This window comes from Delphinapterus leucas, chromosome 1 (assembly GCF_059928025.1).
Source record: "Delphinapterus leucas isolate spDelLeu-1000000601 "Yukka" chromosome 1, BTC_Dleu_Yukka2, whole genome shotgun sequence".
NCBI lineage: Eukaryota > Metazoa > Chordata > Mammalia > Artiodactyla > Monodontidae > Delphinapterus > Delphinapterus leucas.
This window is the reverse complement of record NC_143129.1, coordinates 7,424,483-7,450,151: the sequence shown is the minus strand read 5'-3', so window position 1 is coordinate 7,450,151 and position 25,669 is coordinate 7,424,483. Positions and strand designations below refer to the sequence as shown.

Sequence of the window (25,669 nt, the reverse complement as noted above, 5' to 3'; positions counted from 1 at the left end):
GACCGGGGATGATGGGGGCCTGAAGCCCTCCAGGCCAACTCCTGACCTGTAGGTGTCTGCCCACCCCCGGCCACAGGGGTAGACCCCCAGGAAGGGGTCGGCCGAGGCCCTCGGAGCTGACCCTGCAGCCATCTGGCTGTGGAGGGCCGGGTGGAGAGAGGGAGAAGGTGAGCAGACGGCTGCTTCCCCGTTCTCCTCCTCCAAGGCCTCAGCCCTGGCCTCCGAGGGCCGCAGGGCACCAGATGCAGAGGGGGCGCCGTGGGCAGGAGGGCTGTGGGGAGCGAATGGCCTAACCCCTGCCCCTGTCCTCAAGGTTCCATGTATGATGGCCTGGTCGACAATTACAACAGCTACGGGACCACCGGCCGGAGCAGCTACTACTCGAAGTTCCAGGCGGGGAACGGCTCGTGGGGCTATCCGGTAAGGAGCTACTTCCCGCACGGTGTGGGTTCAGGCTTCATGGAGGAGAAGGCGCATCCTGGTCGCCGAGACAGTGGTGCGGGGTGGGAAGGGTCCCCGAGGGGAGGGCCCCCAGCTCTGACCGGGTCCGTTTGCTTGGCTATCATTTCACACGTGGCTCTCACTGCAGCCTCCTGTCTGACTGGATATTTCTGAATGGCTCAGATGAGAACATTTTAGAAAAAGCATAAAGAAAACATCATATTAAAAAAAAAAATCCATTTCCCAATATATCTGATTTGATCATAGATTTGAAAGAAGTTTGAATTCTCATGGTCCAGTCATGTATAGGTTAGATGTTTCTAGAAAAATCCCGAAGGAACCCTCTCCTCAGTATGTGCTGATGACCAAGGATGTGTGCCCAGGGGGGAATGTGGCTTGAGTTTGTAAGTTGGACAAACTCGCGTTCAGATTCTAGCTGCGTTACTGCTGAGCATGTGACCTTGGGCGAGAGTCTTCTACCTCTGGGTCTCAGTTCCCCCACATGTAAAATAGATATAACAAAGTCTACCTCTGGGGATTGTTGTCAGGACTAAACGAAATAATGTGCCTTAAAAAAAAACCTGATTGGGCTTCCCTGGTGGCGCAGTGGTTGAGAGTCCGCCTGCCGATGCAGGGGACACGGGTTCGTGCCCTTGTCTGGGAAGATCCCACATGCCACGGAGCGGCTGGGCCCGTGAGCCATGGCCGCTGAGCCTGCGTGTCCAGAGCCTGTGCTCCGCAACGGGAGAGGCCACAGCGGTGAGAGGCCCGCGTACCGCAAAAAACAAGAAAAAAAAAAAACAAAACCTGATTATAATCATTCTTAAGAATTTTTTTTTAATTAGCATGAGTAGACATTATCCTAGATCCTTTAATCCTGGCCCTGTCATTGTCTTTCTGTGTGATGTCATCCTGCTATGCCCGTCCACCCATTACTGAACAAATATTTCTTTGGCCCTAACTCTCCATCAAGCACCAGGGCACATGCCCTGGTTCAACCATACAAGCCCACGCAGGAGTTTTCTTCTACTCCACAATCGGGGTGTCGGGCTAGGTGACACCCAGGTTTTCTCCCAGTCTGCAAATTCTGTGACTTCCCTTTCGTTTTGCTAATTTCAACATTAGCCTATATTGTTCTGGAAATCCTGCTGTGAGGCCCTTCAGGCCTGTGCAGCTGGGGATAAAGGCCGCTTGTCCACGGGACTCTGGGCTCCGTCTGCTTGGGCCTCAGGTTTTAGCAGCTTTTGCTTTGAGTCCACATTGCTCACAGATGTCGGGGTCCCCGGCAGGAGAGAGGTGGGAGGTTTATGAGCTAGGTGTTCCTTGTCATCCACTTGATTCCTTCCTATGTAAGTTCTCACTGGGGCTGATTTGGGAGGATTTGTCTTTCGTCACAGCTTTAACTAGGTTTGCTGTGAATTTATTTCCCTCCCTTTTTCCCGATTCTTGATGTCAGTCGATACCCTCAGTGCCGATAAGTGATACATACAGTTGACTGAGCCCAGTAGGCGGGCAGACCAGGCATAGATGTGAGTAAAGGGCTTTGACAGAGAGACTGAGGACCAGGCAGAATCTGAGAAGATGACTTCGTAATGCCCGTGAAAAGGATTAGGAGAGACCCAAGGAGGGGCAGGTCCCTGGACGGGACCAGCAGTCAGATGCGTAATCATGCTGACCACGCAGATGTTATGTGTCTTTACAGTGTTGCGTTGCCCAGTCAGAACTTGGCGCTTGGGCTCCCGCCCTGGGCCTCTGCTGCTCTCTGGCTCTGTGACTTTAGATCAAGCTCTGATTTCTCTGGGCATCAGTGTTTTCATCTGTGCGTGCTTCACCTCCACTCAGGGGTTGACGTGTTGCATTAACCGGGACGTGTCATCAGATGGGCAGTGAGGGGTTGTTACATGTGGAGATTTGTAACCAGGACCTGCAAGGAACTCGTTCTGAGGGCCTTCTTGGGAGAGCCTGTGTGCGGCTGGGTTGAGCACTGCTTCTGGTCCATTAACTCGATCCTCACCGGCTCCCAGCTGCCCCTACACCCTCCCTGTGACTGTTTTCTGACGCCCGGTGAGAATTCCCTCCTTTCCCGAACCCCGAGGCCCAGCCCTCATCGCTCCTTCTCTCTGCCGGCGGGATTTCAGAGTGACTCAGTCAGGAGCTGCCTGGGCACGTGTGTCGGCTCGCTTAGCTCAGGAGGGGCTGTGGGACACGGGGCTTTGGTGGAGGGAGGCGGATGGGTGGAAGGATTGATGCTGGAGCCGAACACGTCAGCCACGATGGCGGAACCGCTAGTCAGGACTTAGGGGAAGGGGGGCAGGGGGCAAGGCAATAGGGGTGCCATGGGATTTTCCCAGGGATTGGCACAGCTGAGCCAGGGGAGTTCAGTGCCCCCCCTCCCAAGAAACGAGCGCAGAGGGCAGGGGGAGGGAACAGGGCACACGGACCCTCCTCAGAGGAGCCTCCATCTGCCCTGCGAGGACCGCAGACAGATCGAATGCAGGTGTCGGTTGCTAAGCTGGAGGAGTCCAGCTGTGCCGCCATTGCTGGAAGTGTTTCTGGAACCTCTAAAAAAATTATATTTTATAAAATATAATTGTTGTTAGTGCCATTTTAGGGGCCATCTAGGAAAACCAGCCCCATTTGTGTGTCGTCAGGACCTGCGTTTGAGCAGAAATGATATTAAGCCCTCTGAGAGCCTCACTCCTCAGATTTGTCTTGTTTCAAATATCAGATCAACTTCAAATAATAAAGACTGGCCACCGCTGACTATGTATTTTATTTAAGTATGCAAAGGATCTGTGGGCACTTCCAAAAAGAGAGTTCTAAAAATGTTTGAAAAGCAGTGGTGGTACCTTATGATTTTACCTTATATTCTAATTCAGCAATAGTCTTCTAATTTAAAAAAACAGATGAGATATATCTCATTCTCCTATTTATAATCTATGATACTTATATCACGAGATAAGAAAATGGAATATAGACGGTTTTGTCATAGAATGAAACAGAGTTAGTCTGACACACAAAAAGCATCAAGGGGCTTAAGGAAAAGAAGAACTGGTCCCGAGAAAGTCGTTGGCCAATTGTTCTCTATTCTCTCCTGGTCCTCGGAGACCGTATCTGCTGGTCAGTGATGCCCAGAGGCCCAGGGAAGAGCAGGTGAGCTGGTGCAAAGGGTGGGGCACATCCAGCCCTGTTTCTCAGATGAGCAGACTCAGCTCTTCTGTCCCAGTTCTCAGAACCAGACTCGGGGACTATTTAGAGACCAACAGGGTCGGCATTTCATAGTTAAGGACACTCAGGCCCAGCAAGGACAAAGGTCACACAGCTGGTTAATGGGAGAGCAGACGAGACCCCTGGCCTCCTAACTCCTAACCTGATGGAGTTTCCTTTCGTCGCCCCAGACATTTGCGCTCTTTTGTTGGGCATTTTATGGGATGTTTTCTGGTGTGTTTTTTTTTTTTGCAGTCTCAGTATTTTAAAACTATAGCATGTTCTGGGGACTTGGAACAGACGCATGAGTTCAGATCCCTTCATTTCCCCCCTTCCGTCCCCCAGCCAAGCCTACTCTTTCCTTGGTGAGTCAGCCTCACACAAAAGACGCAGGGCAGTGGCCCCTTTTTCCTTCCTAGACTCAAGCTGGAGCCACTCAGCTGTGGGGGTCAGGGTGGGCTACCAAGTAAAACATAAAGAAATGAATATTTGCGACATACTGATCCCACAGTGTTATTTGTTGTTTGCCTGATAGTCAAATTTAACTGGGTGTCCTGCATTTTTATTTGCTGTATCTGGCGTTCCCCAGGTCAGGGTGTATTTCCACTCATTCCCTGTGATAAAAACAAGACTCCCTAAGTGCCCCTGTCCTAGGTTGGGGACCGAGGCAGAATTACTTTAGGGGAGCAAAGGGAGGCTGACGGCCCCCCTGAGGTCCTTGTACGGGGCACTTTGAACACGTCCCCTGGGTCGGCTGACAGCAGGGTGAGGGAGGAGGGAGCAGAAATCACTGAAAGCACGTGGGTTTGTCCTGGATGACATTGCGGCAGGTGGACAGTTTAGCGTCCAGGGAAGGTTCTGGATTAAGAGGAGGGTCTCCCTTTCCACCGCCTCCAGCCCCAAATGGTTTTCCTATTTTCAAATCAAGAAGCACATCTAGAGCGCTTACGTGCCTCTGGGCGTCACGTGGAGTGAAATGTGCTTTGGTTATGGACGGGCCTAGAGCATCCCACCGGGAGCCGATCCCACGCACGCAGCAGCTGCCAGGCGGTCTGGGCCAGGGTATCCCGTGGGGGCATCGTGCTGAATCCCTCCACCGTGCTCAGTTACACCAGCCCAGTGCTCGGGGCGGGGGCAGAGGTCAAGACTCCCCAGGAGAACGGCCAGGGGAAATTCTGCCTTCATTCTGGTCACTGACCCCATTTCTCTGCCTTAATCCAGGGTTCAGGGAATTCCCCTGTGGTCCAGTGGTTAGGACTCCGAGCTGCCACTGCAGGGGGCACGGGTTCAATCCCTAGTCGGGGAACTAAAATCCTGCATGCCGCACAGGGAGGCCAAAAAAAAAAAATTCTTAAAAAAAAATCCAGGATTCGCTAGCAAATCTTCCTCCCAGCCTCTTCTCAGCTTTACTTGCTTAACTGATGTGTCAGTATTTGGTAATCCCATCACGACAGGGTGTCCTGGACCACGTGCTGGGGACCCTCTCCCTGAGGGGGACTGGTCCTGCCCACCCCAGACCCAGAGACACCTGGGGGGCCCTCTTCTGTAGATGAGAGGGCTGAGGCTGTGCACAGCTCCGTGGGGCATGGGAACCCTGGCTCTGGTGAGCCACGTGTGCGCAGGGTCTGCAGGCGGCAGGGCCCAAGGCCGAGGGGCTGCCGGAGAGAAGACGGCAGGACTCTAGCCCTTGAAGCAGAGAAAGGTCCCAATAAACACAGACCCCTCCCATGGCAGGTGGTGTGGAGGGACCAGCCCTGGGCCCTCAGGTAGCTGGATGACCCTCGGCAAATTCTTAACCTCAGCTGCTTGCCCATCTCTGAAATAGGTGAGAATTCCTATCTCGAAGGGCAGTTGGGGCTGTAAATAGGACACACCCGATCGGGTAGGAGGCCTGGATTCTGGTCTCAGCTTGGCTGCTACAAGCGGAGGGAAGGACCCGGGGGGTCTTCACCTCCTGAGACCTTTTCTCATCCACGGAGCAAGGCTGTTGGACTAGACCTAGCCAAGGACCCCTTCAGCCCCGACTTTTCAGGGTTCTGTGCGGCTCGAGAGCTTCCTCTGGACAGCTGCGGGACCCACAGCCTGGGCCTCACGGTGGTCTCCGGGGCCTGCAGGTGGGTGAGGGCTTCTGCATGACCTCCCCGCTTTCATCTGGGCACCTCCAGGCACCGGGGAAACAGCAGGCAGTTAACCCTTGCAGCAGGATGGAGAGCTGGTAGGCCCTCATTTCCTTTAGCTCTACAGAGGGGAGGCGGGCCGGTAACTCCCACTGCTTAAAAACCCCGCCCCGCCTCCGGCCCTGCTCCCCTCTCTCAGCTGGGTTCTCTGGCGGGGTGCCTGCCCTCCGTTTGGAAAGTCTGGGGAGAGAAGGATGGAGGGGACGCATGCTCCTGCCCTACGAAGAGGGGGTGATCGTCGTGCTTGCCAGCCCGGCGTCCCCTGCCAGCAGTGACTCACCCCCACCCAGTCCCGCGAGCCCCAGGCTCTCGCCCAACAAGGATGCTGCTGTCGAGGGACAGAATTTGACTCCCCCCGCCCAGGCTCCCTCCCTGTAGGAGCAGCACCCGGCTGGGCATCGCTGAGGCTGGAGACATCCCCTCTGTTCAAACTCATACGCCCATGTCGGGGTGTCCCTCGGAGTGGCCATGTGCATGGGGTGGCCCTGCTTTCTGTGCCGGACGATCCTGCTGGCCCTGGGCCGGAGCGTCCTTCTGAGCCGCTTTTCACCGAGGGCTGACTCCAACCTCTCGGAGAGGCTGCTCTTCCTGGATCAGATTTGGGGGGAGCAGGGACTCTTTAGAGGCCAGGGGTGAGGTGGAGGAAAGGCCACTGGCCTGCGCGTGGGGCTCCCCAGCACTGCCCAGCGACCGCTGCTGGCCCTCCATCCCTGCCGGGCCCCAGGTGCACCATAAGACTGTCTCCTCGGCTCTGACGTCCTGTGTTGTATGTCCTCCCTGGGGGGAGAGAAGTCAGCACTGCGGGCCGGTGAAGGGAGAGGACCCGGCCCGCAGATCAATGCAAGCGGAGTCCCAGGACGGGCTCCAGGCGGGGAGCTGGGCTTGGGGGCTGCCCTTAGCCGACAGGAGCGGGCAGAGGTCTGGTGCTGCCAGGCTTGGAGCTGGGACCGTAGCCCCTGGGCCGTCCTTTGTGAGTGCCCACAAGGCACAGGCATCACTCCAAGAAGGGCAGCTCCAGAGGCCAGGCCCAGGAGAGGGCAGTCACCTGTCACTGTCCCAGTTGGTGGACCCTTGTGGGGGAGGGAGGCAGGCAATTGGTCGCAATGTCCAGAGAGACGTGTCCGTCCGTGCAGGGGACTCAGTGTGGCCACTGTGTGGTTGGTGGGTGGGAGCATTGGGCTTTGCCAGCCCTGGACGGGCTGCAGGGGCCCCTCCCAGATGGGCTCGGGAAGGAGTTCCCCCTCCTCTGAGAGAGGACCGAGCCTGGTTTTACATCTTCCTTTGGCTTTAATCCACCTGTCACTTCCGGTCAGCGTCTTTCCCCAAGAAGGAGGCTCCCCTGTGATCTGGCTTTGTTCCCACCTTCCTTCTCACACACGTGTCACAGTAGAGCCGCTGAAACTTTAGAGGGAAGATTTGAAGAATCAAGGACAATTGCAAACTTCTTTATTTCGCTCCAGAAGAAAATTAGTGAGTTTTAGTTTTGCCTTTTTTTTTTTTTAACTCCTGACAAGAACTAATCTACTGAGCCAACAAGACTTGAAAGCCCTAACGCTCTAGTTAAAAACAACTAACAGGGGACTTCCCTGGTGGTGCACGGTTAAGAATCCGCCTGCCAATGCAGGAGACACGGGTTCAAGCCCTGGTGCGGGAAGATCCCACATGCCACGGAGCAGCTAAGCCCGTGCGCCGCACCTACTGAGCCTGCGCTCTAGAGCCCGCGAGCCACAACTACTGAGCCCACGAGGTGCAAGTACTGAAGCCCGCATGCCTAGAGCCCGTGCTCCACAACAAGAGAAGCCACCGCAATGAGAAGCCCGCGCACCGCAACAAAGAGTAGCCCCCGCTCGTCGCAACTAGAGAAAGCCCGCGCGCCGCAACTAGAGAAAGCCTGCGTGCAGCAACGAAGACCCAATGCAGCCAAAAATAAATAAATAAATAAATAAATAAATTTATTTAAAAGAAAACAAAAGCAACTAACAGACGAGACACCAGCGTGAGAGAGGGTGTGATGAAATGCTGGGGTTTGCAGCACGAGCTCCTTAACCCTCTCCGGGCCTCAGTCTCCTGGTCTGTCATTGGCGGGTGGGACCAGGTGACCACCCCGCTTTCTTCCCTAGCTCCAGCCCTGGTCCCCAGGGTCCTGGAGGTCTGGGGACGGAGCCCTGGGGTTCTGGGTTAGCAGGCAAGTGCCGGCTTTGCCAGGACCGCCACCTTCACGTTTGGTGGGCTGTCAGTGGGAGGAAGCCCAGTCCTCAGAACCCCTTGAATTATGGAGCGGTTTGAACGTATACAAGGTAATCCTGTTTCCACTTCCCAACCTGATCCTTCCACCTTTGTGAGATCCGGACGGGTGAACTAGTTCCTGTTATTCCGATTTTATTCGCAGGGAAGTCAGGCTATGGAGAAGTGCAGGGGCTTGCCCGGGAGGTACCTCACAGGTAGACTGGGCAGAACTGGGTCCAGAGCCCAGTCAGCTCTGCGTGGGGTGTCGGGGGACACGAGGAGAAGGAGGAAGAGTCAGGACCTTGTCTCCTGCCCGGCCGGCGAGCGACAAGGGCTCCAGAGCCAGGAGGGAGGAGGGGCCCTGAAGGAGGCCGCCAAAACAAAGCCCTGGGCAGGTCGCCCAGGGCCTCTGTTCTGGTCGCAACTGCCTTTTGTCACCAGACTCCGCTGACAAATGCAGCAGCCTTTCCCGTAGGTGGGTGAGGACCTCACCCCGCCCTAGGGTGGGGCTCAGCCTCCCTGCCCAGGGCCCGGCCCTGGCGTGCCGCCACCAAGGACTTCCAGCCGCAGGAGAGCAAACTTAGCTGAAAAGGAAAATCCAGTGGGGTGGGGGTGGGAGGAGGAGGTGGAGACACAGCTGGGGAGGGGTGCAGCTTTGGGGGCTCTAGCAGGGGGCACCCCCCACACACACCTGCACAAGGGCGTGGCCCGGAGTGGGGGTGAAGACAGCCTCCTGGGTTTGTTCCGAAGCTCTGAGCTAGGCTGGGGAGAAGGGCGAGTGTGACTCCAGCGGGGCTGAAACGACACTAAAAGTCAGAAGCCTTACAGCGCTGTCTCTAGTTGGGGAAACCGAGAGGCTCAGAGAGGTGAGGTGACTGTCCAAGGCTGCACAGCCACTCAGGGTAGAACCAGGACTAGAACCCGACCTCTGGGGCCCCTGCCTTGTGCTCCTGGTCACACTGTCGCAGGAGGGGACCCCGGCCACTGCAACAGAGTTTCATCTGATCTCTGCTGTCAGAGGTTTTACAAAATCATCACACCAATTATTATTTACTCATTTTTAATAAACTTCCTTTCAGTGCATACATTTTGAAAAGAAACTTTGTATCAGTAACTTGAGAGAAAAAAAAGGTATCCTTTGCCATAAAAGAAGGCTTACCATAATTTAGAATCAATAACAATAAATAGAATGAAAACAAATCATTGTTTAATTCCAAATGGGTAAAAAGGCTTTTTATCTTTCTGCCCAGAAAGGGAGGTTGGCAAATGTTAAAGACACATCCTGGCACCAACCTGGACCTTCTCCTCACGGTAAATCAAAGTGAAAGAGAAGGACTTTTCTGTGAGCCTCAGTGCTACTTATTGGCTGTGCCCTTAAATGCCCTAAAGTCACCTCACGACTGCTGATGGAGCCTGGCCCACACTTGGGGGGGTTCTGGGTCATAAGCTCGTCATGCAGGGTAATTTTCCCAAAGCTGGTCCAGCAGGTCAGGTAGAGACAAGGGCTAAGGAGAAAGGTGACCAGGTGGCTCCCCTCCCCTCACCGGTGACTGCCCTGTGCCCAGCTGAAGGCCTTTTTGAATGGAGCATTTAGATCTTTTCTTTTCTTTTTCTTTTTTTAATATTTATTTATTTAGGCCGCGCCAGGTCTTAGTGGTGGCATGCGGGATCTTCGTTGTGGCATGTTTTTTGGTTTGTTTTTTTTAGTTGTGGCATGTTTTTTGGTTTGTTTTTTTTAGTTGTGGCATGCAAACTCTTAGGTGCAGCATGCATGTGGGATCTAGTTCCCAACCAGGGATGGAACCCGGGCCCCCTGCATTGGGAGCGCAGAGTCTTACCCACTGGACCAGGGAAATCCCTTGAATGGAGCATTTAAAGATGAGGTTTCCGGCCAAGGTCTGTGGCCCTCTGTACTAACCCAGGGCCTGCTGGGCACCAAGCCCTGCAGGATCAATTGCTCCTGGGGAGGGTCGGTAGGAGACCCCAGACTCTCCCGATCTCCCCGCAGCCCTAAGCAGCTCTGGGAGGCCCACAGAGCTGGGGGAAGGGCGAGGTGCCATGGGAGGAGGCCTGGAGGGAGCTGGGGGGCTCGGGGCAGGCCCTTCTCCTCCCTCTGACTGCCCCCGAAGCTGGGAGGGAGGTGGCTCAGCTTCTAGAGCCCCAAGAAGCTCAGGACGACTCGTCTCAGTGCAGGAGACTCCGGGCTCGGCCTCAGTCGGCAGTCTTGACGTGATGTCCTGATTTCTCAGGGCAGCTTGTGTGCACCAGGAACAAGCATGGGTGCGGGGCATGGGGGCCCGCGCTCACTCCTCCATGCCTTCCCTCTCGAGACCCCCCCGGCCAGCCCTGCTGTGATCACAGGCCGCCTCGCCCGTAGGCGTCTCTCGGGACAGAGGGCCTTCCAGCCGGGCTCTGTGGGCAGTAGAGCCTTATCACGTGTCACACGGCCGGTCAGCTGCACTCTTCTTAAACGTTTCCCACCATCAGCCAAAGAGGAAGAGCAGGCATCTCTTGTGTCTGGGGCTCTGGGGAGGGGTTTCTAGGTGAGGGGCCAGTGAGTAGCCCGAGGTGGTAGTGGAGCCTGTCCTGCAGAAGCTCTGGGCCATTTAGACTTCACTCATGTCACCAGAGTCTGGTGGCCAAGTGGCTGGAGGACGAACACCGGGAAGGTCAGAGCCCTGGGTCCTGGTTCAAGGTCTACCCCGTCTTAGCCTCAAGTTCTCCGAGCTTAAGAGGTGCTCTCAGAGAGAATACAGTTGCTGCTGCCTGTCCCGGCACCTCCTCGGCCAGGCGGGGGACGGAGGCTGTGAGGTTCCAGCAAGAGGTTGAATGGGAGGGCTGTTGACAAACTGTGAAGTACCAGGCCTGCTATGGGGTTCTTAGGATAAGCTCAAGGCACTTCCAAAGACCTACCCGCCTGAGTCCACCCCCAGCCAAGTGATGTGTGTCCCACACAGGCAGGTGTGCACGTGGAGTGTGTGTGTACACATGCACACAGGCTCGTCTTCCAGTCGGGGCTGTGTCACCAAGCCCTGGAGGGTCCAGCCAGTCGTCCCTTCCTTCCTGTGAAATTTTTGGCTGTCTCCTCAGTGGGAGTGGGTTTTTCACCAAGGAGTCTCCAAGGAGCTCTTTGTTGGCCAAGGAAGAATCTGCTCCTCAGGATGTTGCCGTCTTGCAGCGTCTGGCCCTCCTCTTATGGCTGGTAAGTGCCTCCTGGTGCAGGGCTCGGGTGGCAGTTCAGGGGCACCCCCAGTCTCCCTGCACAAGGTGGGGTGCCTGGCCCAGCGGGAGCTCCCTGACGCTCAGGTCTGCTGTCTCAGGAAGCTGGCACTTCCTCGAGGTTCCAGGAGTTCTTTCACGTGGGAACCTTGGAGGGGCCCTCACTTTTCCCTCCCCAGGATGAACTATCACGGGGAAGAAGGGGTCGGCCTCTGGGTTCCAAAGTGACCACAGAACACGGGGCTCCTGGGGAGCAGAAGGACCGTGCCTTGGACACTTCTGAGCCCATGAGAGAGGTGGCCGAGGTGCAGGGATCCTTTGCCTCTTGGGACTGTTGAGAGCTGCCTCTGAAAGGCAGACACCTGCCAGGGGGTACTTCCCAAAGTGAAGCCCAAGGTTTCCACGAAGAAAACCTGAGGTCCTTGTCCCACAAACCTGAGGTCCTTGTCCCACAAACCCATCCTGGCGGGTCAGGAGCCGAGAAAAACCCACGTCTCAGGTGTGCAGGGGGAGAGGTCCAAGAACAGAGTTTCAGGAAATAGTTTCTCCCACAGATTAGTGATGAAACGGGGAGCAGGATGTGAAGGCAGAGCTGGATGCTGGAGCTGGGAGCTGGGTGCTGGAGCTGGGAGCTGGGTGCTGGAGCTGGGAGCTGGGTGCTGGAGCTGGAGCTGGGAGCTGGATGCTAGAGCTGTGCTGGGTGCTGGAGCTGGGAGTGGGGTCCTAGAGCTGGGTGCTGGAGCTGGGAGCTGGGTGCTGGATAATGGATGCTGGAGCTGGGTGCTAGAGCTGGGAGCTGGAGCTGGGTGCTGGAGCTGGGAGCTGGGTCCTGGAGCTGGGTGCTTGGTGCTGGACGTGGGTGCTGGATGCTGGAGCAGCTGGGTGCTGGGTGCTGGAACTGGCACCGTTGTATTTTCAGACATCACATGTCATGGAGGCCAGCTCTCGGCCAGGTGCTGGGGCACACAAATGCACTTTGTGCCCCCCGTTCCCGCTCTGTCGCCAGTAGCAGCAGGAGCCACGGTGGGCCTGACCCTTGCCCCCGGCCTGAGAGGCAGACTTGGAGCCTGGAGCCCAGGAGGTCAGGTGGCTTCTTTCCCCAGAGTTGTGGCCTCTGTCCCTGGAGAGAGCAGCACCTCCGTGAAAGACCCACAGGCTGCAGTCCGAGCGCCGTAGGCTCTTCTCTACTTGGGCTTCATGGTCCAGATACTTCAGAAAACTTTTCTGAATTACCCACGACAGTTCTTACTCCTGCCCTGGTCACTGGGAGTTCAGTCCTGACCCTACGAGGTGATAAGGGACACGCCATTATTAACCAGCTCTCTGGTGAAATCTACTCTCAGAATGAACATCAAAACTTTCTTCTTTTTCATATTAAAAACATTCAGGTGATAAAAGATGCCCAGCCCCCGGCACTGAATTTCAGTTTCAGATTTCTGTGGTGCCTCCCCTGAGCCTGGGAGCCGGGCCTCCATCAGTGTTGTCCAGTTCACAAGCCGGGGGAACTGCTGGTCACTGGGTGCGGGTGACGGACTCTCGGGGGCAGCTCCTCCCACCCTGAGGGACTCCCTGGCCGGGGTACCCACATAGCCTCCTCCGGGCCCACACGGCAGGGCCTCCAAGCCGAGGGGCTGCTCCGTCTGCCCTCCACGCTCCGCACGAAGCCGCGTGCCAGGGAAGGAGGGGCGGGCCGGCCCAGGGCGGAACCCCTGCTCCTAGCCGGAGAGGGAGCGGTGCCCGGCGGTGGCGGGGGGGGGGGGGGGCGAGGACCGGCACTCCCCCCAGCCGAGGTCCCACCTTTGGTGACTCAGGCCGGTGGTTTCCACGCTGATGCAAACTGCCGAGCAAGCAGCCGCCCCATGCCCGGGGGAGCCCCTCACACCCTGGGCCCTAAGCTTCCCCCCGGGAGCCCTTGCTGGGAGGGGACCTGTGCCCTCCAGACCCCCGGGCCACCACGCAGCGTGGGAAGACCCCCTGCTGCCTGTGACCCGCTGCGGTGCCATCCCGACCGCACTCCCAGGGGGAGGGAGGCTTGCTGTCTGCCTGCTGCCCCGGGGGCCCGGCTGGGTGCTGAGTGGGGTGGCATGTGCAGGGAAATGGCCGATGGGGTCTGTCCCTGAGGCGTCTGTAATCCGGATCCTTTCTCAGGAGCCCCCTCCCTGGGCCACGAGGGTGAGGACCCCGTGAAGTGGCCCACGCGCTGGCTCTCACAGGAGGGCATAGGACGTGACTCTTCTCTGAGCGCGCCTGGGCAGGAGGGTCCGGGCGTGTCCGCCCAGAGCAGGTTTGTCCAGCCCTGCCTGCCTGGCGAAGCTTGGTTTCAGAAAGGGCTCATCAGTGGACACAGACCCTCTTTTCATCCGGGCCCACCTGGTGCGCCCCTGGCTGCTGCAGACCGAGGGGGGCTCGCGGGGGGGCCGCCCGCACTCAGTGCTTTGAGGCCCCGGGTCCCAGGCTTCTGTTGCTTTACTTTGCCCCAGTGGCCCTGTCGGACCGGCTTCCTTGCCTGCAAATGAGAGGGTTGGCCTCTGCGAGCTTGCTGACTTCAGGAGGGATGGAAAGAGAAATTATGTTGAGGGCCCAGGGTGGGGGTGAGGGCACTCAGTGGGGGGCAAAATTCCCCTTTCCCACGAAGGAAGGGGAGAGGGAGAGAAAATGGATTATAAGACCAAAGTCACCAGCAGAGCAGGGCGAGGCTCCGGGAGGCTCCCTGGATGGTTCCAGGCGCTGAAATGTGTCTCTCTGGACACACTGCCCAGGCGTCCCTGAGGCTGCCCGGCCCAGCCTGCTCTCTGGCTGAGGGGTCGGCTGTGCTCCCGGGAAATCAAGTATCTCGCCTCTGGCATGTTGTGGTCCCATGGGCCATCCCCCCGAGGCCAGAGTTTCCCAAGGAAGCATGAGATGACCAGACCGCGGGGTGCGTGTGTGTGTGTGACCTTTGTAGCCACAGCAGAGGACGTTGCCAGCAGGTCACTGTCTGAGCGTTGGGAGCGGGCCCCGGCCTGGCCAGCGCCATCCCGTGCTGCCTCGCTCCCTGGTCTGGTCCGGCGGTTACTCGGGATCCACAGGCAGCGTTTGGAAGCGTGTGGGGTGTTCTTACTGGTCAGAGTGGCTGTGAGGTGTTACTGGTACTTAGGGCCTGGGGACCAGGGCACCAGACATCCCACAATGCTTGGAGCATCCTATACAGTGAAGAATTGTCTGGCCTGAAGGCTGACATCGCCCATGCAAAGAAACACCAGGCTGTTTCATCATAAAGCCGCCCATCTGGGTGGACCAGTCTCCTCTGTTTTTCTGAAACCCATGGAGGCTGTTCTGTGGCCATGGGGTGAGAAAAGCCTGGGCCCTGGAAGCCAGCGTGCACCCCTTTCCCAGGCCCTCCTGGCTGCCTGGGTTCCTCCCCCTTCCTGTGCCCACCCGGCAGCTCCTTCGGCAAGACCCAGAGGCAGCCAGCCTGTCCCCAGTCTGAGCGTCAGAGGGGCACTTACGTCATGCTCTGTGCGCCGAGTTCTCCCAACGGCCCTGCACACTGGGCACAATGATGCCACTTTACCAATGAAGAAACCAAGACGCACAAGCCCAAGGCCACCCATCGGGCAGTTGACATGGCAGAGCTCAACCCAGGCCGTCTGGCTCCTGAGTCTGTTCTTGGCCCCCGAGTCTCCCTCTGCTGCAGAAGTCTCAGCCCACCGAGCCCACATGCCCTGTCATTTCAGGCAGATAGAAGAAAAGGGGCAAAGGGCACAGGCGTCAGCTAGGCCACGGGCCGCCTGCTCTGGGAGGGCTCGTCTGCGCCTTGGAGGGGAGCCCAGGCCCCCTGTGCACTAGGAGGGGATGGTGCCCGGCCGAGAGGAGCCCTTGCTCACGCTTGTCAAAGCGACAGCAAAGGTCCTGAGGGCGGGAGACTCATCCACAGCTGGCTTGGCCACCGCCAGCCCGCCAGCAGGCCCTGCCACAGGAACCAGGTGGGGTGCACGACGCGGCTGTGGCTGAGAAATGCTGCCCCGCGGGGCCGCTGCCTCCCCCGTACCTGCCCTCCCGCAGCACAGCCGGCACCCCAGCCCCTGTGGGCAGCGCCCCCCGACCCCTGGCCAGGGCAGGAGAGCAAGCCCTGAGCTTCGCCAGCAGGACGGCGCGTGCGCTGGGTTTGGGCCGGGGAAGCGTGTGGCCTCTCCGGAGTCACAGTCTGGGGTGACGACCAGGAGTGTCATCACTGAGGACCAGGGGGGGCCAGCCTTCCCTCCACGGCGCCATGTCATCTTCCTCCCCCAGAGAAGGGTGGGGTGTGGCCGCCAGCCTGAGGCCTGGAGGCCTAGTTGCGTGTTTCTTGTGTGCCGTGCAAGTTGCCCACTGAGGATGGTCAGACGGCGGCCCGCTCCTCTGACCTCTGCCTCTTCTTGTCCCTTTGTGCCTACCCTGCCCCACACACCAGTTCCCTTTGGAGTTGGCTGGCTTGACCCAGTTTGGGGGTGAACGCCTTGCCCGCCTGAGTGCATAGCTGCCCGCGTGGGTGGAGCTGACCAGAGCACCTTGGCCAAGGTTGACAGTGGGTGTCTTCTGAGCGCTGGGTGTCACTGATGACGGAAGGTGACCCACAGGCGGTCTCCTGCTCCAAAGTCTTTCCCTGCAGAGAGGGACGGGGCCCAGCCAAGGTCCGGTGGCTAGATCTGGAGTGGAGGGGAGTTCCCAGACACCCGGCGACTCCCCTGTGTGTGGGCACTTACACACACGCGCGCACACATACGTACATACACACGCACACATGTGCGCACGCACACACATATATGTACATACATGCACACGCATACGTACAGGCACGCGCGCACACACACACACATGCACACACACGCTCACTCACGGGGTGGGGCGGGCAGGCTCTGGGCTGCTGGACTGGCCCCAGCTCACCCTGGCAAAGCTGAGTCTCAGGTCGGCACCTGTGCGGAGGCATTTTCTCAGGCTGCATGTTGATCCTCTAGTCTCGGAACAAGTCAGAGCAGGCAGACCCACCGCCCGTGAGCTCCTGGGAAAGCTCCTTGGACGGCCCTGTGACGGCTTCGCTCCCACCAGGTCTCCGGCTTTGCAGGCTCTTCCCAGGGCGCCTGACTCCCCAGCTGGGCTCACACAGAGCCCTGGGGGCGCCTCATTATTATGTTTACTATTGTCTGCCCGCCTCTCCCCTGCTGCCAGCCTGAGGGCACAGCCTAGGAGGCCGCCCTGCACCCCTGCTGCAGCCCCGGGCCGGCCTCCATGGGTGCAGGAGGCCCAGGGAGCAGGATATTTTCCCCCTCTGGCCTTCGAGGGGTCCCCCTAGAATGCCTCTTGCCATTTGCTTCTTGGCTTGGCAGACAGGAGGCAAAGATGGGGAGTTTGGCAGAGAAATAACAGTGGAAAGAAGTCCTGGCCAGAGCAGGAGAAATTTCCCTGCGCGGAGTACAGGCGGCCAAGGCGGTCAGGAGCTGCTGGTGTCTGGGCAGTGCTCGGGGCGGCAGGGTGAGGGCCTGGGGGCTTGCGTTCAAGTCCCACTGTTGCCCTTCCCTCTACAGGAAGGCCCCTCTCCTCCCTGGGCCTTTGACTCCCCTCCTGGACCGGGCCCACTGGGACCGGATCAGTGTCTGTCAAACTTTTCTGGCTACAATGCATAGTATGAAGTATATTTTACATGACAGCCCAGCCCTTTCTACCTGCACTGCACGCACTCTGATATTTTTAATTCCAGTATATATTATTCAATCCCATTTAAAAAGAATGATGGTCACAGTCTGCTAAATTGATTTCATAATCCATAACGGGTCACAGCCTGCAGTTTGAAAAGTAGTCTGAGACGCTGGCCACGGTTCCCTCCACACCAAACACCCCGGGCTTCTCTGAGTGTCATCGCGGGGGCAGCGGGGGGCTGGATCCCGGGTCGGGACCCTCGGCTGAGCCCCTCTCCCCTTCTCTGGCCAGATCTACAATGGGACCCTTAAGCGGGAGGCAGACAACAGGCGCTTCAGCTCCTACAGCCAAATGGAGAGCTGGGGCCGGCAGTACCCCCGTAGCAGCTGCATTCCCCCCGGCGTCGGCAGCGACATCTGCTTCATGCAGAAGATGAAGGCCAGCCGCAGCGAGCCCGACCTCTACTGCGACCCCCGCGGCACCCTGCGCAGGGGCACGCTGGGCAACAAGGGCTTCAAGACCGCCCAGAACCGCTACAGCATTTACAGCACCTGCGGCGGCCAGAAGGGGGTCAAGAAGTACCCGGCGCGCCCGCCCTCCTGCACCTCCAAGCAGGACCCCGTGTACGTCCAGCCCATCACCTGCACCAAGGACCAGTCCTTCAGCCACTCAAGGGCCAGCTCCAAGTGAGTGTCACTCGGCGGGGCGGGGGGGCATGTGGGGCACGGGAGACAGACCGTTAGCCCGGGAAGTTCTCAGCGTGGAGACACTGAGCAAACCTGTCGAGTGTGTGAGTCTTCAAGGGTCACAGGTACTGAACAAGGGGAGGAGAATCAGAAGCTAGCTGGGCCAGCAGTTCTCAAAGTGTGCTTCTCTGGCCAGCAGCCTCAGCATCACCGGGGAACTTGTGAGAAACACTCCTGTCAGGCCCTCCCAGACCTCCAGCTCAGAAACCCTGGGAGGGGCCCACGGTGTGTGCGTTACCGGCCTGCAGGAGACGGAGACCCTGCCAGGGTTTGAGAATCCCTGGGCTTGGGCGTGTAAACCTCTCCCCACGTTCTGAAAGAGGAAAGGAGTGTGCCCTGGGGGCAGCGATGGGAAAGAGCCGGGTCCATCTTACAGGGCAAAAGTCATAAAAACTGGTAAGATCTAGTGCCAGGGGTGGGAATGCAGGAGATGAAGTGGGAGTCCTATAGAGAGCCCTGGGCACAGGGTGGCTTGGGGATGGCCACGGTGTCTAGAGGGTCTTGAGGCCTGCCCTCCAGGGCTCAGAGCCCCATGAACCTTGGAGCTGTCCTCTGTCACCACTGAGTGGTCCTTTATTCATGTATTTGACATTCACTGAGCATGTGTGGTCTGTGGTCAGAGCGGGGAGACAGCCATGAAGAGAGCGACAGCCCAGGGCCATCCTGCGGCTGCAGGATTAACCCCCTGCCATGGAGCCCACGAGCCTTGCAATCTTCATCTCTAACCCTCAGAGCCCTTCCAGGCTAGAACCTGAGGAGAAACAGGCACAGAGACGTTAGGTAGCTCGCCCAAGACCACACAGCCGAGGCCACACCCTGTGCCCTCCCCTACTCACCATGCTGTCCCGCCCATAAGCAGAGCCGTTATAAAGCCGGCCCTCTCCTGGCTACTCAAAGGCCGTAAGGGGTATTGAGGATGCTCCGCAGGAGGACTAAGAAGCCTCTGTCCCATGGAGACTGACCAGGGCAGCGCCTGGCCCTGGCTCATCACCCCAAACCGGAGGCCCCAAGAGGACAGGGTCAAGTGAGCCATGGAGGGCGTGAGTGACAGGCCACTTGGAGGTGACGTTCGACTGGCAGATTCTGGGCGACAATCTCTCAGTGAGGCTGGGGGAGACTGGAGAGCTCTGCCCCGTGGGTGATCCTTCCAGAAATGGAGTCGGGCACCTGCTATGGAAAGGCATGAGGCTGGTACACATGAGGAGTGTTTCTCCCTCTAGAAACGCTGGGAAGATTTCTAGGGGGGCAGGGCTGGGTGCCAAGAAGGAGCTGTCCCCGCTGTCTTGTGGGACCCGGGACACGGGCGGCTGGGGAGGCAGCCTGTAGTCAGCACCCTGGGAGCTGGTGTGGGTCCCGGAAGAGAGGTTTCCTTTCCCTGGGAAGGCAGCGGGTCTTCAGTGGGTCACGGGGATGGTGAGGGGAAGGGACAGAGGCACCCCTGAGCCCTGATCAGGGCACAGTGCAGAGAGCAGCCTTGCTGGAGCAGACCCACATTAGGGCTAGAGAGTGTACAGGACGCAGCAGAGCCAGACTATCGGGCTAGAACATGATTGTTCTAGCTCTGTGGCTCAGAAAAGCTGATTATCGGCCACTGGCGCGGTTCGATCTAACACATGCCCTTGGGGGTCGGTTTAAGCAGTTTGGACTTGAACTTGCAGTATGAGAAGCTGCTGATGGGGGCAACACGGTGGACAGCGTTAAGGCTGCTCGCCTGGGCAAGGGGTGTAACATTTCGGCTGGGAGTGCTTGGAGAAGACACCAGCTGCGGGGGCCTCCCTGTAGTCCCAGTGAGGGTGACCACGGTCAGAGGGAAGGCAGTGGCCGTGAGGATGGAAGAAGGAGTAGGTGTGAGAATTTTTGTGTTAGAAGAATTAGCTAGACTTAGAAATGAAGAGAGGAGAGAGAGGTGGATGCATGGATGGGTGGGTGGGTGGGTGAATGGATGGATGGATGAATGGATGGAGAGGAGATGGGTGGATGATGGAGGGATGGAGGGGTGGGTAGATGCATAGATAAATGGGTAATGGATGGATGGAGAGAAGATGGATAAATGGATAGATGGATGGATAAATGGACGTGTGGATGGAGGGAAGATGGGTGGATGATGGATGGAGGGAGGGAGGGATGATGGCAGGGCATGGATAGACGGACAGGCCCCCAGCCATTCTCTTCCATTTTCCCAGTACCGGGCACAGACATGAGAGATGGCAGAGTGGGTGGAGAGCTTCCGCTCAGGAATAGAGCAGAGTTTTTTCTCAGGGCAGAGGTAACTTGCTGCTTGGACACGAGCCTATGACAGGGCCTCGTCCCAGCAAGCGTTCACGGCGGGGTGAGCCTTCCCCCTCCCCTGGAGGAGCTGTCCACAGCGGGGCCTGGGGCTGCCTCATTCTGGCTCTCGGCACGCAAGGGGGATTCCAGGCCCCCGTAACCCTCGTGCACCCCACGCCGCGCGTCCCCACAGGATCTGCAGCGAGGACGTTGAGTGCAGCGGGCTGACCATCCCCAAGGCCGTGCGGTGCCTGACCTCCCCGGACAAGAAGTGCCAGGCCATCGGGGCCTATTACATTCAGCACACCTGCTTCCAGGATGAGTCTGCCAAGCAGCAGGTAAGTGGCCTGGGCGGAGCCTGGGCGGGGCAGCCTGACCCTGCACGTGAGCTGGTGGGGGCATTTGCCCGATGGCTCCTTCTACCCCAGCCCAGCTGCCTGCGGCCCGGGAGTGGGCCTGGCACTGCCCGAGATCAGAATGGGCATCTTAACGCTCTGTGGGAGCAGAGCCCCTGGTGGAGGGGACGCCACTCGGCCGTGTTTCCTCTGTTGGCTGTGGAAGAGACCCTTGGTGACGGCCACGGGTTCCAAAGAGACCCCTCCTCAGATTCCACTAAGGAGGGACATCTCCCTCCACTTCAACTTCCTCCCCCTACCCCCCTCTCTGTTTCTGTCTCTCTCTGTTTCTTTCTCTCTCTCTTTCTCTGTTTCTGTCTCTCTGTTTCTCCATTTCTGTCTCTCTGTCTCTGTCTCTCTCTGTTTCTCTGTTTCTTTCTCTCTGTCTCTCTCTGTTTCTGTCTCTCTTTCTCTGTCTCTGTCTCTATGTCTCTCTCTGCCTGTGTCTCTCTATGTCTGTCTCTGTCTCTTTGTCTCTCTCTCTGTCCCTGTCTCTGTCTGTCTCTGTTTCTCTGTCTCTCTGTCTCTCTGTCTCTGTTTCTGTCTCTCTGTCTCTGTTGTTTTCTCTCTCTCTTTCTCTGTCTCTGCCTCTCTCTGTTTCTTTCTCTCTCTCTTTCTCTGTCTCTGTCTCTGTCCCTCCGTGGTACCATCATCTCTCACCAGGCTTCTGTGGTGGAGAACAGGGCTGTCTGTGCCTCTAAGCGTGGCTGGCAGGGAGGACTCATCAAGTCCTCCGCTGTCAGCCCAAGGGTGCAGTCCCGTGAATGCATTTCCTAGAGTGGGCAGGGTCCGTCTGCATCCAGTTCCTGCTGTATTGAGGAGGCGTTTGCAGGAGGGTCTCCCCGCCTTAGGGTTCTGAAGTGTGTTTCTATGCGTGTTCCCGTCTGGTCCTCACACCAGGCTCCCGAGGAGGGGCTCAGGGAGTTCCGGCTGGGGTGCGAGAGAGCTGGCGGCGAAGTCCCGCCTTTGCTCCGCGTCTGGCCGGTCACTGTCACTCTGCACTACCTGTTTCTTTCGGCCGCCCTGGGTGTTTCGGTCGGGGTGAAGCTGCTCCAAGTGGAGGGTCGTCAGCCCAGCCTCACCGCCCTGCCCGGCGCTGGGCGCCCTGTCCCGCAGGTGTACCAGCTGGGCGGCATCTGCAAGCTGGTGGACCTTCTCCGCAGCTCCAACCAGAACGTGCAGCAGGCCGCGGCCGGGGCCCTGCGCAACCTGGTGTTCCGTAGCACCACGAACAAGCTGGAGACTCAGAGGCAGAGCGGCATCCGCGAGGCCGTCAACCTCCTGAGGAGTACCAGCTGCACGGAGATCCAGAAGCAGCTGACCGGTGGGGAGCCCGGCCACAGAGAGTGGGGCGGCTGGGAGGCGCTGGGGTGGCCACAGCCCAGGACAGGGTGGGGCATGGGCGGCCTCAGGCTGACACCCCAGGAGTCCCATGGGACCGGTGCTGGCCAGTTGGTCGTGTCCAGCTGGTGACCCTGGGTATTGTGTCCCTCCATCCATCTGTCCATGTCCATCCATCCGTCCATCCACCATCTATGTGTGAGGGATAGAGGGAGGGAGTGGAGGGTTGGTGTCCAGGCAGGACCGGTACTCAGCAGACCCTGGGATTTGCAGGTGAAGGGGAGCGAGCAGGTCAACAGGTCGTCAGCGCCTGTATCCAAGGCTTGTGCCAGCAAGCACTCAGGGTGGGCACACAGGGCACAGAAGTGACTGAGGAGACCTGGAGTGGGATGGGGAAGATGGGGCCACATACAGAGCAAGTAAGAGTCTCTGGGCTGACCTTTGGGTGGAAAGCAGAGGCCGTGAGAAGATGCTGAGCGCTAGCATTGGTATCAGAAAACATTGATGAGTCACACGTGTTTTGATCAGCTTCCCTGTGTGTAACTTTGACCTGCACAGAGAACTCTAGACGCTCTGCCCTCAAGAGCCTGCCATCTAGTTGAAACGTGGGCAAGTGGGCTCATGGGATGCTCACATGACAGAGGCCCGTCCGGGAGGTGGTGTCCAGCCGGGGGTGGCACTGGATCCCTGGTCTTCCTGACCCTGGCGGTCCCCACCCCCAGGGCTGCTCTGGAACCTGTCCTCCACCGACGAGCTAAAGGAGGAGCTGATCTCGGACGCCCTGCCCGTCCTGGCTGACCGGGTCATCATCCCGTTCTCCGGCTGGTGCGATGGCAACAGCAACGTGCCCCAGAAAGCCGTGGACGCTGAGGTCTTCTTCAATGCCACCGGCTGCCTGAGGTGAGGGCGGGGAGCTCAGCCCGGCTCAGCCCAGGCTCAGCGGGGCAGGGGGCTGACACCAGCCTGGCCTCCCAGATGTGGCTGCATCCCAGCTTCCCTGGGCCTGGTGGAGGCTCAGGACCCCACCACCTCTGCTGAGGGGGTCTTCCTCAGGGATCCGAGTGGAAATGCTTGGATCTGAATAGCTAAACTGGCACAGCTGTTTCCCCTTCTTCCCCACCACAAAATATGCCTTCCTTGTGCTGTCTTGAAGAGCATGTTTAGACACAGGTCTGCTGGTGGGCTCCCGGCTGGGGCGCGAACAGCATCCGCCATATTCCTCGGCGTGAAGATGGCACTGCTCTGCCCAGAGTTCCCTGAGTTCTGCCCCAGGGTGTGGCAAAGGCCCTGGAGGCTGTTGGCGGAGGGACCTAGGCGCGCTGCTTCCGAGGGGGTGGGCGGTATGGAGGTGGAACTGTGGAGCAGATCCCCCCTAAGGGTCACACCTCACTCTGACGGGGTTTGTCTTCCCCAACTCCTGGGAGCCCCAGAAGAGGGGTACAGTTGGCTTGGGCTCCTCCCTCCCCGCCTCTGGCGGCAGCCTCTGGGGAGCAGAGAGGCTAGGCAGAGGCAGAGCCAGGGTAATCGAGGACTTTGTGGGGTGGTAGCAGTCACACCCCACCTGCACCAGGCGGAAGGGCCCAGACTGCCCGGGTGGGAGTGAGCCTGCTGCTGGGGGCAGAGCACAGCTTCTGCGGGGAGGGGCGTCCAGTCCCCTGCCCAGCAAGTGCCACGAGGGCAGGGTGTGTGCCTGGGCTGCCAGCGGCACGGAGCCCTGGACACATAAAAGTTACGGGCCTGGGAACCAGGTGGGCAGGAAGGGTGAAAAGAGCCGGGTTCCAGTGAGAGCCCTTCCCAGCCTCAGCCAGGAGCCGAGTCCCAGTGAGACCCCTTCCCAGCCTCAGCCAGGACTGAGCAGGATTCGCTGAACGATTTCTCTTTCCTTCCTTGGCCCTCATTTCTGTTTCCCACCCGTTCCTTTCCTCTTCTCCCCCCCCTCCCCTCCCCGCTGCATCTCCTCCCCTCCCACCTGTCCCCCCCTCTCCCCACCCGCCCCATGTCCTCTGTCAGGAACCTGAGCTCCGCAGAGACGGGGCGCAAGACCATGCGCAACTACACGGGTCTCATTGACTCCCTCATGGCCTATATCCAGAAATGTGTGGCAGCCGGCCGCTGTGACGACAAGGTGAGGGTCGCCCCAGGTGGCACCCCTGAACCTAGACTCCTCTCTGTCTCCAATCAGTGAGGGCGGCCTGGGACTCCAGGTCCTGGTACTTTTCTCTCCCAGATTCCACAGGGCAGGTCTGCGCTCCTGGGAGCCTTTAAGGCGTGGCCTGGTGGCCAGAAGGGACGCAGAGCCTGGCCAGCAGAGGGAACGTGCGGATGCCGAGCAGCCCGACCCTTCCTTGGCGGGTGGCGCCCAAGCAGTGGTTACAGGGGCAGGTCCTCTCCCGCACTTAGAGGCTTTGCGACTGTGACACTTCCCTCATCTCTGTTCCTCAGTCCACATCATGTCTACCTCGGGGGTTGTTTTAGAGACTCAGTTAATAAGCAAAACACGAAGGGAACTCCTGGCTCAGGGCGTCCGCTGCCGCCCCCAAAGGCCCTGCTAGAGCCACCCTCCCACCCCCCAGGACTCTGGACACCTGCCCAGACAGACAGAAAGGGGAAATGGGGGCAGGAAGGTATACTGGAGGCTGAGGTCCTTCTGCACAGCAGGACGGAGACTGGCGAGCAGTCCCCAGGGGGCTGGCCGGGCATCACGGCCCCTGGGTCCTGCACACGGTTTCCCTGGGGAGGGATTTTGTTTCCTACTCCCTCCCCTGGAAGTGACTGTCGGCTTCAGGAGACAGCCTGTCACTTGACTGCTCAGGGTGGCCCCAGCAGCACCGTGATCTTCCGCCCTGGATGGAACACCGCCTCCGCCTGGGTGACCCCGGGCCCCGGAAGTCAGGGGCTCCCAAACCCCAGCAGGGCCAGACATTAAGAGGGCAGATCTGCTGCCTCACCCCCGAGCCGGGAGGGTTTACGGAAGGAAAGCGGCAAAGATCTGGGAGCATCTGCCACTGGGAACTTCTTGGACCGTGGCGGCGTCTGTGCTGGCCCAGGGCAGCCCGAGGGGCCCGCCCTCTCGTTGGAGGGATTGTGGCAGCAGGGACTGAGCCAGGCGTTCGGGGGCTGAGCAGAGGCTCAGCACCGTCTCTGCTCGGCCCCCAGTCTGTGGAGAACTGCATGTGCACCCTGCACAACCTCTGCTACCGCCTGGACACCGAGGTGCCCACCCGCTACCGCCAGCTGGAGCACAACGCCCGCAACGCCTGCACCGAGAAGTCCTCCCCCGGCTGCTTCAGTAGCAAGAACGGCAGGATGACGGTGAGCGCGCGTGTCTGTCCGCGCGTCTGTCCGTCTGCTCCCGCGGAGTCCCCCGGATCCCACTGCCTCGTGCACCCCGCCTCTCTGCCCTGCTGGAGCCTGAGGCCAGTCCCGGGGGATGGACCCCTGCCCGACCTTGGCATCTTACGACACTGGGGGGGGGTGTGCTCGGGATGTAGGAGCTGCTCAGACCCCCGGAGACCAAAAGCTCCAGGCCCCTGTTTGCAGGCTTGTGTCTCTTGCTATGTGACCAGTAAATTCTCCCCCTCTTCATCTCACCCCTGAAGATTGGGGGGCATCCTGGTTCCCACCGCCTCCTGAGCCCCCCACGTCTCCCCAGAAGCAGAGGGATGCTGCGGGGGGAGGGTGGCTGCCATCACTCTGCCAGCGGTGGGAGCCAGGCCCTGGACCACCCTTGTTGGCCCCGGGAGGGTCAAGTTCAGGCTGTGACTCTGGGAGGGGTGGAGGCGTCAGGGTGTGAGACCCACAGCAGCCTCATAGCTGGGTGGGGGCAGAGCTGGCCTGGGGCACCAAGGATGCTCTGTGCCCCGTGGAGACGGCAGAGGGCACAGTTGCCCCTCACCCACCGGGGAGCAGCTGCAGTGCACAGAGGAGGGGGCAGCGGGCGCTTCCTCATCTGGGAACCATGACCCTGAGGCTCGGGGAGCAGAATGCGTGGGTT

The 25,669-nt window shown here is 59.0% G+C and overlaps 1 protein-coding gene across 3 annotated transcripts in view; it reads left to right on the top strand.

The window, feature by feature from the left end:
* PKP1 (plakophilin 1) overlaps positions 1 to 25,669 on the top strand; it is a 52,068-nt gene that overhangs the window by 8,938 nt on the left and 17,461 nt on the right. For all 3 annotated transcript variants that reach the window (XM_089904982.1, XM_022561999.3, XM_089905019.1), the window contains 7 exons: positions 314 to 420; positions 17,217 to 17,611; positions 20,133 to 20,277; positions 21,451 to 21,658; positions 22,398 to 22,575; positions 23,686 to 23,800; positions 24,832 to 24,987. In XM_089904982.1, coding sequence (XP_089761108.1) covers positions 314 to 420; positions 17,217 to 17,611; positions 20,133 to 20,277; positions 21,451 to 21,658; positions 22,398 to 22,575; positions 23,686 to 23,800; positions 24,832 to 24,987 — 1,304 coding nt within the window. The remainder of the gene's footprint in view (positions 1 to 313; positions 421 to 17,216; positions 17,612 to 20,132; positions 20,278 to 21,450; positions 21,659 to 22,397; positions 22,576 to 23,685; positions 23,801 to 24,831; positions 24,988 to 25,669) is intronic.